At 49.8% G+C, this 17,434-nt stretch overlaps 1 protein-coding gene across 1 annotated transcript in view; it reads right to left on the reverse strand.

Moving 5' to 3' along the window:
- ttn.1 (titin, tandem duplicate 1) overlaps window positions 1–17,434 on the reverse strand; it is a 144,833-nt gene that overhangs the window by 30,100 nt on the left and 97,299 nt on the right. The window contains exon 157 of the mRNA XM_089003514.1: window positions 34–17,358. Coding sequence (XP_088859640.1) covers window positions 34–17,358 — 17,325 coding nt within the window. The remainder of the gene's footprint in view (window positions 1–33; window positions 17,359–17,434) is intronic.

Here is a 17,434-nt window from a genome sequence, read left to right on the forward strand (position 1 = left end):
CGGGAACTGAAAAGTGATGTGACTGAAATTTACCTGTTATTTTTATGCCAGACTTTGCCTCCTGCGCTACGCCCAATCCATGTTCATTCTCTCCGATTACTCTAAAGTAATAGACGGCTCCTTCCAGCAGATCTTCTACTTTGTACGTCAAAGCATGGCAGTTGGTTGTGACTGAGACCCAGGACTTTTTACTTGCCTCACGCTTTTCAACATGGTAGGCCTTCACTGCATCACCGCCGTCGTTCTCAGGAGGTTCCCAAGCGAGGGTTACAGAGTCCCTGGTTACAGCGGAAACTTTGACATTGACTGGGGGTCCGGGAGAGTCAAGCACCTGGACAACTAAGGGCAATGTTGCTTTTCCTATTGCCGATTCAATTCTGACCCAATACTCCCCCGAGTCATTTCTTGTTGACTTTTCAATAGTCAGTGAAGTGCTGGAGTTTGTCGAATCAATTGTTCCCCTGACCTTTAGATTTGTCCCCTCCTTGGCCCACTCCACAGAGGGAACGGGTTTACCTTTGAATGGAACGTTGAGGGTAAAGGCTGAACCACGCTGAACCACAAGGACTTTGCGCATCTCGATGTCCACATTGAATGCTGGCTCTGCCGTTCTTTCGACTGCCAAAGCCGCATCAGAACAGGGGCTGCGGGTACTTCTTCCCACTTTATTTACGGCTTGAACACAGAATTCATATTCTGTCTCAGATTTGAGTCCACAGACTGTGAACTCCAAGCTTTTAGTCAATGCAATAGCCTCAGCCCATCTCTGAAGTTCTTCTGGTAATTCTGATTCTTCCTTTTCCCCTTCTTCATATTCCCCCTCATCTTCCGCCACCACCGGTAATGGTTTGAGAAGGTGGGCCCTGTATTGTACGCTATATCCAAGAATGGGAGCGCCACCATTATCAGTAGGTGGTTTCCAAGCAATGGACACACTGTCCTTGGTTGAATTCACAATCTTTGGCTTGGATGGAGAAAGTGGAATGACCAAAGGATCGGTCGCTCTAAATGAAGCGGAGATTTCACTCGGAGGGCTCAGACCAGCGGCATTTTCAGCGTAGACCCTGAAGTCATACTCACACCCCTTACGCAGTTTGGTCGCGACTGTTGTACATTCGGCAACCACATCTCTATTGACACGGATCCAGTGCATGCCAGTCTTTTCCCGGCGCTCAATAACGTAACCAGTGATGGGACTGCCGCCGTCACTCATCGGTTTGCACCATGTGAGGGTCATTGAGTCTCCAGTAATGTCAGTGACATCAATGTTGAGGGGAGCAGTGGCAAAAGTGTAGGGGTCGGTGATCTTGACAGGCTCACTCTCCAAAGCCTCACCGCTTCCATGCTTGTTAATGGCCGAGACCCGGAAGGTGTATTCATTGCCCTTCAGCAGTCCTCTGATGGTCAAGTAGGTTGTTGTGACATTGCCATTTACGAGTGTCCAGGCCAAGCGGCTGGTGTCGCGCTTCTCAACAATATAGTGTGTGATCTCAGCACCCCCTAGCTCCTGAGGTGGGCCCCATGATAGAGTGCATTCCTCGGCTGTGAGACCTGTAATCTGAAGGGGTCCCGCCGGGGGGCCTGATTTATCCAGGATTACGCAATTAATTGCCATGCTAACTGTCCCGGCAATGTTCTGTAGTGTGAGTAAGTATTGTCCAGAATCTCTGCGGATACAGTCCTTCACAATCACCGAGGTACTTGCATCCGTCGATATGACCCGGATTCTGGGTCTGAGCACAATCTCATTGCCGTCTTTGCTCCAGGCAATGATGGGTGCAGGGCGGCCTCCGATGTCAGCATGAATTTTCAAAGTTTCTCCTGCTTTCACAAACACTGTTTCTCTGTATTTTACATCCATCATAATCCGCGGCAGCTCCACGTCGTCCTTGGCAGTGATGGGGCCAGTATTTTCGGATGGTTCACTGAACAATCCCACTGCGTTTTTGGCGATAACGCGGAAGTCATATTGGCTGTTCTCTGTCAGACCCGTCACCTGGTAGTGAGTCTCAGGCACATTGGTGAAATTGCACCTTGTCCAGCGACCTTCTGGAAGATCCCGACGTTCAATGACATACCCGGAAACCTTGGTACCTCCGTCATACTGTGGTTTATCCCAAGACAAGGACACAGATGTTCGGCTCACAGCATTGACAACGGGGGTTCCGGGAGGGTCGCACGGATCTCTTGCTGCTACCGCTTCTGAAGGCTTACTGCATTTACCAATGCCAGCGATATTTTCAGCGTAGACGCGGTATTCATAGAGAACACCAGCATCTATTCCACTGACTTTGTATTCAGTATCCTTGATCATTCCTCGGTTCAACTTTGTCCAGAGAATGCTGGTACGCTCCTTCCGCTCAAGGTGATACCCAAGAACAGAACTTCCCCCGTCATTGACAGGCTCATTCCAGGTCACCACCATATAAGACTTGGTCGCAGTCTTGACTTCTGGTGTGGAAGGGGGACCGGGCTGCTTAAAGTTGTACTGCGCTGTAATTGCTGAAGAATCTAAATGTGCGCTCTTTCCGTAGCGGTTGACTGCATAGATGCGGAATTGGTATTCTGACCCGTGCGTTAGGCGGGTGGCCTTGTAAGCGGTTCTGGCCACATGGCTTGCAGCCATTTGCCACTCCTGCGTGGTGGTATCTCTCTTCTCAATGATGTAGTTGCTGATGGAACAACCGCCGTCGTAATCTGGTGGAGACCAGGAAAGTGCGATGGTATCAGATGTCACAGCCTCCACCCGAATGCTTGTCGGCGGACTTGGTTTATCCAGGACAACTATGCCGAGTTGGGAGGTGACTGTTCCGGCAGTATTGGCCAAGGTGATCTCATAATTTCCGACATGCTCCCTGGCAGCCTGTTTAATGAGAATCTTGGACGAGGTCACCGTGTTTAAGATTGTAACCAAAGAAGTTTGCTTCACAGGAAGACCGTCCCTCTTCCATGAGACGACAGGCTTAGGCCGGCCTCTCACTTGAACCTCAATGGCCAGGTCCTCTCCGGCCTTTACACTGTATGTTGTGAATAACAAATTGACCGATGGCTCAATTGCCACATCCTTTGCGACGACGGGCAAACCGAGTTCCTTGGGCTCACTCTTTCCCTTCTCGTTGATTGCCACAACTCTGAACAGATAGGTTTCGTTGGGAGTCAGGTTAGGAATAGTTGCCTCCGTCACCTTGACTGTGCAGGCCGTGCCCCATTTTTCACCAGTCTTGGCCTTGAATTCCACATTGTAGCAGATGACCTTACTGCCACCATCGTGTGCAGGTTTTTCCCATGAGAGCGAAACACTGGTTTTCGTCACATCAACCACAGTGAAATTGCTTGGTGGCATGGGTTTTTCAGACACTTTAATTTCTTTGGTTTCAACCATCACTCCTTGGCCGTACTCATTCACTGCACAAACCCTGAAGTAGAAAATACCACCCTCGGGCAGCTCTGTGATCATGAATGTGTTCGCTGTGCAGTTGCTAGTGACAGTCATGTAGGCCTTCCGGACAGACTCCCTCTTCTCAACGATGTAGTTGGTGATTTTAGACCCACCATCAGTGAGTGGCGTCTCCCAGGCGAGCGTCACTGAATCCTTTTTGAGATCCGTCACCATGAAGTTTTGCGGTGCACTCGGCGTATCCAAAATTCTCACGGCGACCACAGCAGACTTTGAGCCGCTGCTGTTCTCCAAGGTGAGCGAGTATTTGCCACTGTCCCACCGGTTCACGTTGTCAATCACAAGCATAGTGTATGAGCTGGTGCTGTCAATTACGGCCCGACCTGTGAGAGTACCATCAACTTTTTCCCATTTTACAGATGGCTCTGGCCTTCCTCTGATGGTGACAAATAAGCGCAATGTACCACTAGCACGTACAGACACCACCTTTCGGAGATCAGCATCAAGTTCAATCTCTGGTGCCTCGACCCTGTCCACAGCAAGCACCGTGCCGTGGACGTAAGCGGCCTCGCCCACTCCCTCTGAGTTTATGGCGCAGACACGGAACTGATATTCTTCAGATTCTTTTAGGTCTCGGATAGTCAGTTTAGTAGCCTGAATGCCAGACGGTGGTGTGCATACCACCCACTCTTTTTCGGCCGGTGTGTGCGCGGCTGGGGCAAATTCTACTTCCTGTTTTGATTCTGGAACCTGTGTGTGCTCTCGCATTTCCACTACGTAGCCCTTGATATAGGCACCACCATCAAAGTCAGGCTTGCCCCAGGAAAGTGAGACAGAGGACTTTGTGTAGTCTGTCACCTTGGGATGATGCGGAGGCCCTGGGGGTTTTATGGCGTCGCAGGCTCTGTAAAGTAAGGATAGTTCACTGAGGTCTCCAATTCCAGCCTCATTCTCAGCTGCAACTCGGAACTCATAAAAGTGATCAGTCATCAGTCCCGACACTTTGAAGTGTGTGTCTGTCAGTTTTTGCCTGTTGCACTTAGTCCACCGTACACTGTCTTTGTCACGTTTTTCCAGGTGATAGCCTGCTATGTCTGCCCCACCAGTCTGTTCTGGAGCCGACCATGACAAAACTATCGAATCTTTTGCGATCTGACTTGCCTCTGGTGTTCCCGGAGCGCTCGGCGGTTTGTAAGGATTGCGTGCGACGATGGGCTCGCTTTCAAGACTATCACCGACGCCATACTTGTTCACAGCCTTGACTCTCAAAATATATTCATTCCCTACAAGAAGGTTTGTTAGCTTGTAATAGAGACTCTGGATATTGGCAGCAGCCACTGTCCAGGATAGACTGCTGGTTTCTCGCTTCTCCAGGATATAATGAGTTATGTTTGCACCACCGTCCAGGGATGGCTGAGACCAGGCAACGGTACATCTATCAGCCATGATTCCTGTCACCTTCAAGGGTCCAGTGGGTTTTCCTGGCTTGTCAAGGACTTTGACTAAGATGGGGAAGATTTTTGTGCCACCCAGGTTTTTGAGCACAAGTTCATACTGGCCGCTGTCCAATTTGGTCACATCCTTAATCGTTATGGCAGCACATTTGGACGTGTTTTTCACTTCAATGCGCAGCGCTCTGTCCATTTCCTTGCCTTCCTTGAGCCAGACCACATCAGGAATTGGTTTTCCGTGGATGTCGGCCTCAAGACTTAAATTCTCTCCAGCATTGACAACAATAACGTCCTTGTACTTGGGGTCCATGGAGACCCTTGGTGGATCAATTTCATCAGTCGCAGTTATTGGTCCAGAGCTATCAGAGGGCTGGCTGAATATGCCAGCTGCATTTCTGGCAATAACCCGGAATTCATACTGCTCGTTTTCTGTCAAACCACTGATGTCATACTCAGTCTCCATGATGTTTGTAAAGTTTTCTCTCACCCAACGGCTATCAGGGGAGGCAAGTTCTTTCTTTTCAACAATATAGCCATTGACTTTGCTGCCGCCATCATACTGAGGCTTTGTCCACCTGATCTTAATGACAGTTTTAGAAATGGTCACAGCTTCTGGAGTACCAGGCGGATCACATGGATCTCGAGCAACAAATGACTCTGACGCTTTACTGCATCTGCCCACGCCCATGATATTTTCAGCATAAACTCGGAACTCATATCCAATTCCTTCTTCCAGATTACAGATCTTGAACTGAGTATCGATGATGAGCGTCTTGTTCAGTTTGTTCCACAGAATACTGCTCCTTTCTTTACTCTCTATGTGGTATCCGAGCACAGCACTCCCCCCGTCATTGACAGGCTCATTCCATTCGATGATCATCATCTCCTTGGTTGCAGATTTGATGTACGGTGTCCCGGGGGGGCCTGGTGGCTTGTACGGGTACTGGATAACAATTGCCTTGGAGTCCAGAGGAGGGCCTTTACCATATCGGTTTTCAGCCATGACCCTGAACTGGTATTCTGCACCTGTTTTCAACTTGGTCACTTTGAAAGCTGTCCGAGCTAGCTGTGTGGTGACCGATTGCCACGTACTGCCAGTGGTCTCTCGCTTTTCTATGATATAATGCCTCACCTGGCATCCGCCCTTGTACTCTGGGGGCTCCCATGAGAGGTGGACAAAAGTGTTACTCACCTCAACAACTTTCATTGGACCACTTGGTGGACCTGGCTTATCAAGAATAATTATGTCCATCTGACCAATAAACGTGCCCACTGTGTTGCTTGCTGTAATGGAGTACTTTCCGAAATCCTCCTTGCACGCCTCATTGATCTGAATACCGGTTGTTGTAAGAGTGTTGACGATGTTGACTCTGGAGGTCACCTTCAGAACCTGACTGTCCTTTGTCCAGGTTACTCTAGGTTTGGGTCTGCCAAGTACAGGAAATGCCAATATCAGATCTTTTCCTGCTAACACGGTATAAGTGTTGAACTGCATTTGAATGCTTGGATCCAAGGTCATGTCGCTGGCAACAACGGGTGCCACAAGTGCCTTTGGCTCACTCTTTCCCTTCTCATTGTAAGCAATAACACGGAACAGATATTCAGTACCGCTTGTGAGACCTTTAACAGTGCCCTCGCATGTTTTTGTGCTTGTAGCAACACCCCACTTATCTGTCCCCTTGGTCTGCATTTCAATGAGGTAGCCAGCAATCCTGCTACCTCCGTCATGCTCAGGTTTTTCCCAGGCCAGCGACACGCAGGCTTTAGTGACGTCGACCAGGGAGACGTTTCCGACAGGGAGCGGTACCTCAGACGCCTTTGAGGCCGTCTTTGTTTCAGTTGCCTGCCCGACGCCATATTCATTCTCAGCCATGACTCTGAAGTAATACATGGCACCCTCTATCAAGTTCTCAACCTTGAATGTTGTCGTTGTGCATTTGGTGGAGACGTTTGCATATGCCTTCCGGGTTGATTCACGCTTATCGATGACATAGTTCTTAATTTTAGAGCCTCCGTCGATGCGTGGTGCATCCCAAACAAGAGTGACCGAGTCCTTCCTGACGTCTTTCACCACAAGGTTTTGCGGGGGTGCAGGCGTATCGAGGACTTTAACAGTTACAAACTCTGACACGGACCCGCTGCCATTGGTCAGGGTCAGAGTGTATTTTCCTGAATCATATCTGTCACAAGAGTCAATGGAGAGTTGCGTGAAGACGAGACCCTTTTCGACCACTGCCTTTTCGGTGAGGCTTGTCTCATCTTTAGACCACTTAATCTCAGGGGTCGGTCTGCCCTTGAATGGAATATGGATCCTAACCGATCCCCCAGCTTTTACAGATATTCCCTTCCTCATCTCAGAATCCAAGTGGATCTGTGGTGGCTCATGGCGTTCCTCTGGTTTCGCGGTTCCTACCATAATGGCAGGCTCACCTACTCCAAGTTTGTTCAGCGCGCACACCTGGATTTTATATTCCTGATTCTCTATCAGATTGGGGATCTCATATTTGTTAACACGCAAGCCAGTGGGGGGTGTAACGAGGGTCCATTCTTCCTGCTCAGCCTTGCAGACTTCAACAATATACCCTTGAATAACACTGCCACCGTCAGACAATGGCTTGCCCCAAGACAATGTGATTGAGCTCTGCGTGGAGTCAATGACGTTGACGTATGCGGGGCGCCCCGGTTTGTATTTAGGATCGCAAGCCTTATAGTATGAGCTCGGTAGACTGGGCTCTCCCAAGCCGACGACATTCTCAGCAGTCACTCTGAATTCGTACTCGTGGCCGGTGTTTAACCCTGTGACTCTGAAGGAAAGGTCAGTGACTTTCTGTCTGTTGCATCTGGTCCACTTAATACCCGCTCTGTCCTTCTTTTCAACAACATAATTTGAAATGTCACCGTCAACGTCGGACTGCGGGGCACTCCAAGTGACGGTCATGCCATCGTGGGTAATGTTGGTGACATCCTCAATGTGAGGCGGACCGGGAAGAACAAACGGTGTCTTCATGATGACTGCACCAGACACCAGGGGGCTGCTCGTGCCATAATGATTGACTGCCATAACACGGAACATGTACTCATTCCCTTCCAACAAGTTGGTGACTTTGAAGCATGTGGTGGTGCAGCTGGAAGAAACAACAGTCCAAGCCAGTCGGCTGGTCTCCCTTCTTTCAATGATGTAATGCGTGATGGGATTTCCGCCATCTTGCAAAGGAGCGCGCCACACTAACAAACACCTATCCTCAGCTACCCCAGTTACGTGAAGGGGTCCCTCGCAGGGGCTTGGTTTGTCCAACACCAACACTTTGAAAGGCACAGTTTCCGTGCCTGCCGTGTTGGTTAGTTGGAGGGCGTACATTCCACTGTCGGCTCCCGTGGAGTCCTTAATGACTATCAGTGCATGAGTTTCAGCATTCTTTAAGTTGAGCCTGAGCGTATTTTCGATTGGAACGTCATCTTTAAACCACTGCATTGCCGGCGGTGGTTTCCCTCGAACATCCGCGTCAAGTTTGAAGGTCTCCCCAGCATTGATGACAATGGTCTTGGTGAATGCAGGGTCAACGGAGTACTGAGGGGCCTCAAAGTTATCACTCGCAGCGACTGGTCCACTGTTGAACGATGGCTTGCTGACAGTGCCCACGGCATTTTTGGCAATAACTCTGAAGTCATATTTGGCATTTTCTGTGAGGCCAGTGGCAGTGAACTGGGTCTCAATCACATTGGTGAAATTTGCCTTGACCCAACGGCCTTCTGGCAAGTCACGCCTTTCCACAAGGTAGCCAGTGACATTACTGCCGCCATCATATTCCGGTTTGGTCCACTGGATAGTAATGGCATCTTTGGTCACGTGGATAGCTTCTGGCGTACCAGGAGAATCGCATGGGTCTCTGGCCACGCAACCCTCTGATACCTTACTCCACCGTCCGATGCCCACAATATTTTCAGCGGACACCCTGTATTCATACTCAGTGGCTTCCTCTAAGGGGTAGCTCTTGTAACTGGTCTCATGAATGAGTGTCTTGTTAATTTTGATCCACAGAATACTATTCCTTTCCTTTCTTTCAAGGTGGTAACCAAGGACCGGAGTGCCACCGTCCGAGATTGGCTCGTGCCACTCTACCATCTGGTGATCTCTTGAGAGTGAGGCGATGAATGGCGTGCCCGGCGGTCCAGGTTCTCTGTATGGGTACTGAGCAACAACACAAGATGAATCGAGGCCGTGACTCTTTCCGTACCGGTTCTGAGCAATGATCCTGAACTGGTACTCGGCTCCAGTCTTCAACCTGGGCACTTTGATTGTGGTTCTGGCACAGTTATTATTGACGTTTTCCCATGTTGGTGTTACGGTCTCTCTTTTTTGCACAATATAGTTTGAAATCTGACAACCACCATTGTGCTTTGGTGGATCCCATGAAATGGTCACACTGCTCGTTGTGATTTCATCAAATCTCACTGGGCCAGACGGGGCACTGGGCTTGTCGAGTACTACAACTTCGATTGTCACGTCTTTCTGTCCAGCGCAGTTAGTGGCACTAATACAATACATGCCTCCATCGTCACCCGCTGCCTCCTTAATGCTCAGACTTGAATGGGTCTGGGTGTTGTGGGTGTTAACTCTTGTGGTGAACTTCAAAGGTGCTCCATCTTTCGTCCAAACCAGTGCTGGTTTGGGGCGTCCAAAGACCGGCACTTCAATTTTTAGATCTTTACCGACATGGACACTGTAGCTGCTAAAAGTAGGCCGAACATCAGGCTCAAACATCAAGTTCTTTGTAATGACGTGGCCAGACAGGACTCTGGGGTCACTTTTGCCTTTGTCATTGAATGCGAAAACTCTGAACAAGTAATCCTCCCCTGGGTTGAGATTGGAAACTGTTGCCTCCATTGTTTTGTATGTGTTAACCCCAGACCACTTCTCTTGACCCTTAAGCTGTACCTCGAGCAAGTACTGGATGACTCTGCTGCCGCCGTCATATTCTGGAGGTTCCCAGGCCAAAGACACGCTGGTATTGGTTTGATCTGTAACAGTCAAGCTCCTGGGCGCCTGCGGCACCTCAGAGACCTTAAAGGGGTCAACGGTTGTGGCGGGCAGACCAATACCGTATGCATTCTCGGCAAGAACTCTGAAGTAATAACTGCAACCCTCCTGCAGCGGCTCAATCTTCCACGACAGAGCATGGCAATTGGTTACCACAGCAGCGTAGGCTTTGCGGGTGCTCTCTCTCTTTTCCACAATGTAGTTTTTGATTTTAGATCCACCATCCAAAAGAGGTACTTCCCAAGCAAGGGTCACAGACTGGCTTGTAATTTCTTTCACGGCCAGGTTTCCAGGTGCGCTCGGTGTGTCTAGAACCCGAACAACAACAAATGCCGATTTGGTGCCACTAGAATTCTCAGCAGTGATTGTGTATTTCCCACTATCGGCTCTGTTCATCTGGTCAATCACAAGAGACGCATAACTGCTGGTGACTTCAACTTGAGCCTTCTCCTGAAGTGGAGCATCGTCTTTATCCCACTTAATGTTCGGAGTGGGCCTACCCTTGATTGGAATAAAGAGTCTCAGTGATAGTCCAGCCTGAATTGTCACAATCTTTCGCAGTTCTGGGTCAATGTCAAGGTCCGGTTCATCTGCTCTGTCCTGGACAACAACTGCTCCGGCAACATCGGCATGTTCGCCAATCCCAACCTTGTTGCTAGCACACACTCGAAATTGATATGCTTGATTTTCTTTCAGGTTTAAAACCTCAAACTTGGTCTTTCTGACACCCGTTGGTGGTGTACACATGACCCAGTCCTCTGCAGGTGCATCTGTGGTAGGCGCCTCCGCAGCCGGGACTTCATTCTGCGCCTCGGCGGTTGCAATTTGCCCAGTGGAGGTGCAGCACTCAACGATGTATCCCTGGATCTCTGAGCCGCCGTCAAAGAGAGGCTTGCTCCATGACAGAAAAACAGAAGATTTGGTTGTGTCTATCACTCTAGGGTTTTGCGGTGGGCCAGGCCTGAAGACAGGGTCAAGGGCTTTGTAGTATACAGTTGGGGAGGTCGGCTCTCCCACACCAACGGAATTCTCTGCAGCAACCCTAAATTCGTAACTGTGGCTTTCCAGGAGCCCCGTGACCTTGAAAGTCAAATCTAGCACGGCTTGCCTGTTGCACCGAGTCCAGCGTACACCTTCTTTGTCATGCTTTTCAATGACATATGTGGTGATGGGACTGCCTCCATCCTCATTAGGAGCCTCCCATGTGAGCACCATTGAATCTTTTTTCACATTTGCAATCTCTAAGGCCTTGGGTGATCCAGGGGCTGTGTAGGGGTCTTTAATAATCACCGGCTCCGATACAAGTGGTACACTACTACCAAATTCATTGATAGCCTTCACTCTGAAGATGTACTCATTTCCTTCCAGAAGCTTTGTCACCTTATGGAAGGTGTTCAACACTTGCGGCTCCACAATAGTCCAGATGAGTCTGCTGGTTTCTCTCCTCTCCACGCTGTAGTGAGATATTTTGCTGCCTCCATCTTGCATCGGGGCTCTCCACGAAAGACAGCATTGGTCTTTTGAGATTTCTGTTACAGTCAGCGGCCCTTGCGGTTCTCCGGGTTTATCCAAAACGACCACATTCACTTGAATAGCCTTTTCTCCTCCTGGATTTCTCAGCAGTAGAGTATAAGCGCCGCCATCGGAAAGTCTGGCTTCCTTGATCACGACACAGGCGTAGGTTGCTGTGTTCTTTATCTCTCTGTGGATTGTGTTTCCCATTTCCTGCTCTCCTTTCAGCCACGTGATGGAGGGCAATGGTTTGCCATGGACATTTGCGTCAATCCTAAAATTGTCTCCAGCTTTTACCACAAGGGCCTGCGTGTACTCTGGGTCAATGCTGATACGAGGTGGCTCTATCTCATCCCTCGCTGTAATGGGGCCGGTGCTATACGAGGGGAGACTGAAAACACCAGCTGCGTTTCTGGCAATAACACGGAACTCGTACTGTTTATCCTGCACGAGTCCAGTCGCAACATATTCTCTTTCTAGTATATTGGTGAAGTTTGCCTTCAACCACCTGCCTTCGGGAAGCTCCTTCTTCTCCACCGTGTAGCCTGTGATCTTTGCACCACCGTCATACTCTGGCTTTGTCCAAACGATGGTTACTGAATCCCTCGTAATGCGTGTTGCCTCAGGTGTACCTGGAGGGTCACAAGGATCTCTGGCGATGTGACCTTCTGAAACTTTGCTGACTTTGCCGATGCCCACAATGTTCTCGGCATAAACTCGGTACTCATATTCCATTCCTGGTTCCAAGCTCACGGTCTTGAAGGTTTGTTCCCTAATAAGTGATTTGTTCAGTTTGACCCAGAGGATGCTGGTTCTTTCCTTGCGCTCCAGATGGTAGCCCAAGATAGCGCTGCCCCCGTCATTGACAGGCTCATTCCATGCCACCACCATGCTGTCCTTTGTGCACATTGCAATGGAAGGTGTTCCCGGTGGTCCTGGAAGCTTGTATGGATACTGAACCACAACGGTGTCTGACTGAAGAACCGGACTCTTGCCGTATCTGTTCTCTGCTGCGATTCTAAATTGGTATTCCGAGCCGGTCTTCAGTCGGCCTGCTTTGACTTGGGTCCTAGCCAGTTTTGGCGACACCATCATCCAGTTAGTCATGGATGTGTCTCTCTTTTCCACAATGTAGTTTTTGATTGTGCACCCGCCATCATACGCTGGGGGCCTCCAGGAAATGGTCACGCTGTCAGAAGTGACCTCTTCAAATTGAACGGGACCACCTGGCTGGCCAGGCTTGTCCAGCACAACAATGTTCAGATCTGCTGTCGACTCACCCGCTGTGTTGCCAACGGTGACGTGATATTGTCCAAAATCATCTTTGGAAGCCTCTTTTATGCTTAGGTTTAACATTGCTTCTGTTGCACCAAAGTTGACTCTGGTTGTTCTCTTGAGTGGGTGTCCATCTTTGAGCCAGGAGACAACTGCTTTGGGACGGGCGACATAAGGAAGCTCCACCGTCAGATCTTCACCTGCCAAAACGCTGAATGTGCTGAACAACATTTTGACAGCGGGCGAAACGATCAGATCTTTCACAATGACTGGCACGCCAATTTGACGAGGGTCACTCGTTCCCTTCTCGTTTCTTGCTGCAACGCGAAACATGTATTCTTCACCGGCATTGAGGCCACCGATGAAGGCTTCCGTTTCTTTCACGATAACAGCCTGTGTCCACTTCTCGACGCCTTTTGGTTGAACCTCCACAACATAGCAGCCGACTCTGCTTCCGCCGTCGTGCTCTGGTTTTTCCCACGAGAGCGTGACACTACTCTTCGTAACATCTTTGAGATGAATTTTTCCTGGAGGCTGCGGTTTCTCCGAGACTTTAACCGACTCGCTGGTCTCAATCGGCAAGCCAATGCCATATTCGTTCTCGGCCAAAACTCTGAAGTAATAGTTGCATCCTTCCAGGAGCTGCTCTACAGTAAAGGAGGTGTGATGGCACATAGTGCTGACTGTAGCATAAGCCTTCCTTGTGGACTCGCGCTTTTCAATAATGTAGTTCTTTACCTTAACCCCCCCGTCGTTTGCCGGTGGATCCCAAGATAGAGTGACGGATCGATTTGTCACACCATCAATCTTAAGATTCTGCGGAGCACTGGGTGTGTCGAGAACCCTAACTTGGACTGTGACCGTCTTCGAGCCAGAGGTGTTATCCACTGTCAGGTTATATTTTCCAGTGTCAAATCTGTTGACATTTCCAATAACGAGGGACGTGTACGATGTGGTGGTGTCAATTGTTGCTCTCTCGACTGGTTGGCCGTCATCTTTGGTCCACTTTGCCTGCGGAGCGGGTCTGCCTCTGATCGGAACAAACAGTCTCAGCGTGCAGCGAGCTCTGAGGGTGACCACTTTGCAGAGTTCTGCATCCAAATCGAGGTCTGGGGGGTGGTGTCTGTCCTCAGCCTTGGCGTTGCTCGGTACGGATGCAGGTTCACCAATTCCTTCGCTGTTAACAGCAGAGATGTTGATTTTATACTCCTGACCCTCAGTCAGATTGACAATTGTGAATGAGGTGGCAAGGAGTCCTTCCTTTGGGGTCACAATGGTCCACTCCTCCTCCTCCTCCTTGTCTGATGGAATGCAGTTCTCAACAATGTAACCTGTGATGTCTGAACCACCTACAAAGGCTGGTTTGTTCCAGGCTACAGTAATAGATGACTTTGTGGTGTCCAGGATTCTGGGGTTGCACGGAGGCCCCGGTTTGTACAATGCGTCGCTGGCCTTGTAGACTGGACTAGGGAGGCTCGGTGCACTGAGACCAGCAGTATTCTCCGCAATGATCCTGAATTCATATTCATGTCCAGTAAGGAGACTTGTTGCCTTGAATTGGAGATCTTTGACCTTCCTCTTGTTGCACTTGACCCAGCGGTGGCCTACCCGGTCTTTCCTTTCAATGTTATAGTTTGTGATTGGCGTTCCGCCATCACTCTTTGGCACCTGCCACACAATGACCATTGAATCTTTGGTGATAGCAGTGACCTCGGGCTGCTCAGGTGCGTCTGGAACCTTGTAGGGATTCTGGGCAAGAATGGGCTCTGATTCAAGAGGTTCACCCTTGCCAAATGTGTTCACAGCCATAACTCTAAAGATGTACTCATTTCCTTGAAGAAGCTTGCTCACCATGTATTCTGTAGCCTGCAAGTCTGAAGCAACATGCGTCCAAACAAGCCTGCCCGACTCACGCTTCTCAACCACGTATCCTTCAATGTTGCTGCCGCCGTCATCCAGTGGCGGGGCCCAATTGAGTAAACAATTGTCAGCTGTAATATTGGACACCTTCAAAGGACCCAATGGTGGGCCGGGTTTGTCCAGTACCTTGACTCGAAAGATGTGCTTGGAAAAGCCACCGACATTTGTGGCAGTCAAAACAAATTCTCCGCCATCAGCTCTGACAGAGTCCTTGTTGCTCAGCGTGGTTGCCATTTCATTGAACTTCACGTCCAGTTTCAACGTGTTCTCAAGCTCTTTCTCATTTTTGGTCCAAACCATGGATGGGTTTGGTTGACCCGAAATATCAGCTTCAAGCTTGAAAGACTCTCCTGCCCTCAGCAGAACTACATCCTTAAAGATGGCGTCCACCATGATGCGTGGCTCAACGATGCTATCCCTGCATGTGATGGGCTCTGAAGGCTGAGATGGTGCACTCGCAGCTCCTGCCGAGTTTCTAGCCATGACACGGAACTCATACACTGCATCTTGAGTCAATCCGCTGATGGTGAACATTGTCTCAATGATGTTAGTGAAATTTCCTCGGATCCAGCGACCGGCGGGAAGTTCTCTCTTCTCCACCGTATAGCCGGTGATTTTGAATCCGCCGTCGTACTCGGGCTTTGTCCACTTGATCGTGATCACATTTTTTGCAGTGAAAACAGGCACAGGTTGACCTGGGGGATCCACGGGGTCCAATGCCATGATTGCGTCAGAGGCTTTGCTGGGCTTGCCAATTCCGGCCACGTTTTCTGCCATCACGCGAAACTCATAGGCGGCTCCATCTTCAAGGCCGGTGGATTTGAGTAGGTTTCCTTTCACAAGACCCTTGCTGATTTTTTGCCACATGATGCTGCTCCGCTCTTTTCTCTCCACGTGGTATCCAATGACTTCATTCCCACCATCAGAAACTGGCTCATTCCAGCCGATTGTTATGGAGTCCTTGGTGAATGCCACAACGTGCGGCGTGCCAGGCGGTCCAGGAACTTTGAAAGGATAGGCAGCCACGACCGACTCAGAGGTTATGGGAGGCCCTATGCCATATCGGTTCTTGGCCTTCACTCTGAACTGGTACTCTGAGCCAGTAGTTAAACGAGTGGCTTTAAATATGGTACGAATTGCCACAGAAGTTAGCTCTGTCCAAGTCTGGGTGGTGGTGTCTCTGATCTCAACCACGTAATTGGTAATTGGAACACCACCGTCGTTCTCTGGAGCATCCCATGCAAAAATACAATAGCTAGGAGCTATTTCAGTCATTGCGATCGGTCCTTTGGGTGGGCCCGGAACATCGTGCACTTTGACGATGATGTTGTCCATCACAGAACCAACAATGTTCCTCGCTGACATGGTATACGTTCCGCTGTCTGCTCTGGTGCAGTCGTGGATGGCCAGGACAACAGTCGCGGAAGTCGTCTCCACGTTGGTCCTCTGGGTGATTCTCAGGGAATTTCCATCCTTCTGCCAGGTGACAACCGGCCGGGGGCGCCCCGACACAGGAATTTCAACCCTAATGTTATCGCCGGCTTTAGCAATGACGGTTGACTGACACACACCGCGCAGGTCAAACTCCGGCAGGGAGGTGGAATCCCTGACAACGATTGGCTTGCTCTCACGTGGAGCGCTTCTTCCCGAGTGGTTGACCGCCATCACACGAAAGGTGTATTCTTCATTCTCATTGAGATTCTTCACGGTGAAGTCCATGTTCTTGAGGCTTGTGACATGGGCCCATAGATCAGTTCCTCTCTTCTGGGCTTCAAGGACGTATCCCGTGAGCCTACTCCCACCATCGTGCTTGGGTTTGGTCCAGGCCAGGCTCACAGACGTTTTGGTGACATCAGTTGGAATTATGCTTTGTGGAGGACTCGGTGCCTGGGAGGCCCGAATCGGATCGGGAGTTTCAACAGGTTCACCAACGCCAAACTCGTTCTCAGCAGACACTCTGAAGTAGTATTCGCAGCCCTCACACAGATCGCCGACCCTGACTGAAGTGGTGGAACAGTTTCTCACAATGGTGGTAAAAGCCTTGCGGGTAGATTCTCTCTTTTCGATAATATAATTTGTGATCGTGGCGCCACCATCAATGAGAGGCATCTCCCACTGAAGGACAATTGATTCATGATCTATTTGGACTCCTTTTAGGTTAAGAGGAGGCCCGGGTGAATCCAGAACTCTCACATGAATAGTTGCCGTCTTCTTTCCCGCAGCATTTTCAAGGGTGAGCTCATATTTACCACCATCGACCCTTGAACTTTCCGGAATGATCAGCATGGTAAACGACTCGGTGCTGTCGATGACGGCACGTGGCACAGGACCATTCTCCTTGGTCCAGGTCACCGTCGGCGTCGGGCGTCCCTTGATGGGCACAAAAAGGCGAATAGAACAACCGGCCCTGACCACAAGAGTTCTCCTCAGCTCCATGTCCAATTCCAAATCGGGTTCAGCTGCGTGCTCCACTACCTCAACCAGATCCACAGTTTCAGCAGGATCACCTGTGCCCTTTGCATTTACGGCACTGATTCTGAAATGGTATTTGCTGCCATTTTCAAGGCCAGGAACAACAAACTCCGTGATTCTCAGCACAGACGCTGGCGTGTCCTTGACCCAGGCTTCTGTTCCTTCCTTCCTGTGCTCAATCACATAACCGCTGACATCGAGCCCACCATTGTCCAGTGGTTTTCCCCAATTAAGAGTGGCAGTGGTCTTGGTGGTGTCTGTAACCCTTGGATTTACTGGTGGTCCAGGAACATCTGCCAAAAACCCCAAAAGTTGGCTTTTAGCACGCATGTTACATGATTGATTAACACTGATCTGCATTTTGTTTGC

The sequence above is a fragment of the Hippocampus bargibanti genome, linkage group LG08 (assembly GCF_051943395.1).
Source record: "Hippocampus bargibanti isolate YZ-2025 linkage group LG08, ASM5194339v1, whole genome shotgun sequence".
NCBI classification, from domain to species: Eukaryota; Metazoa; Chordata; class Actinopteri; order Syngnathiformes; family Syngnathidae; genus Hippocampus; species Hippocampus bargibanti.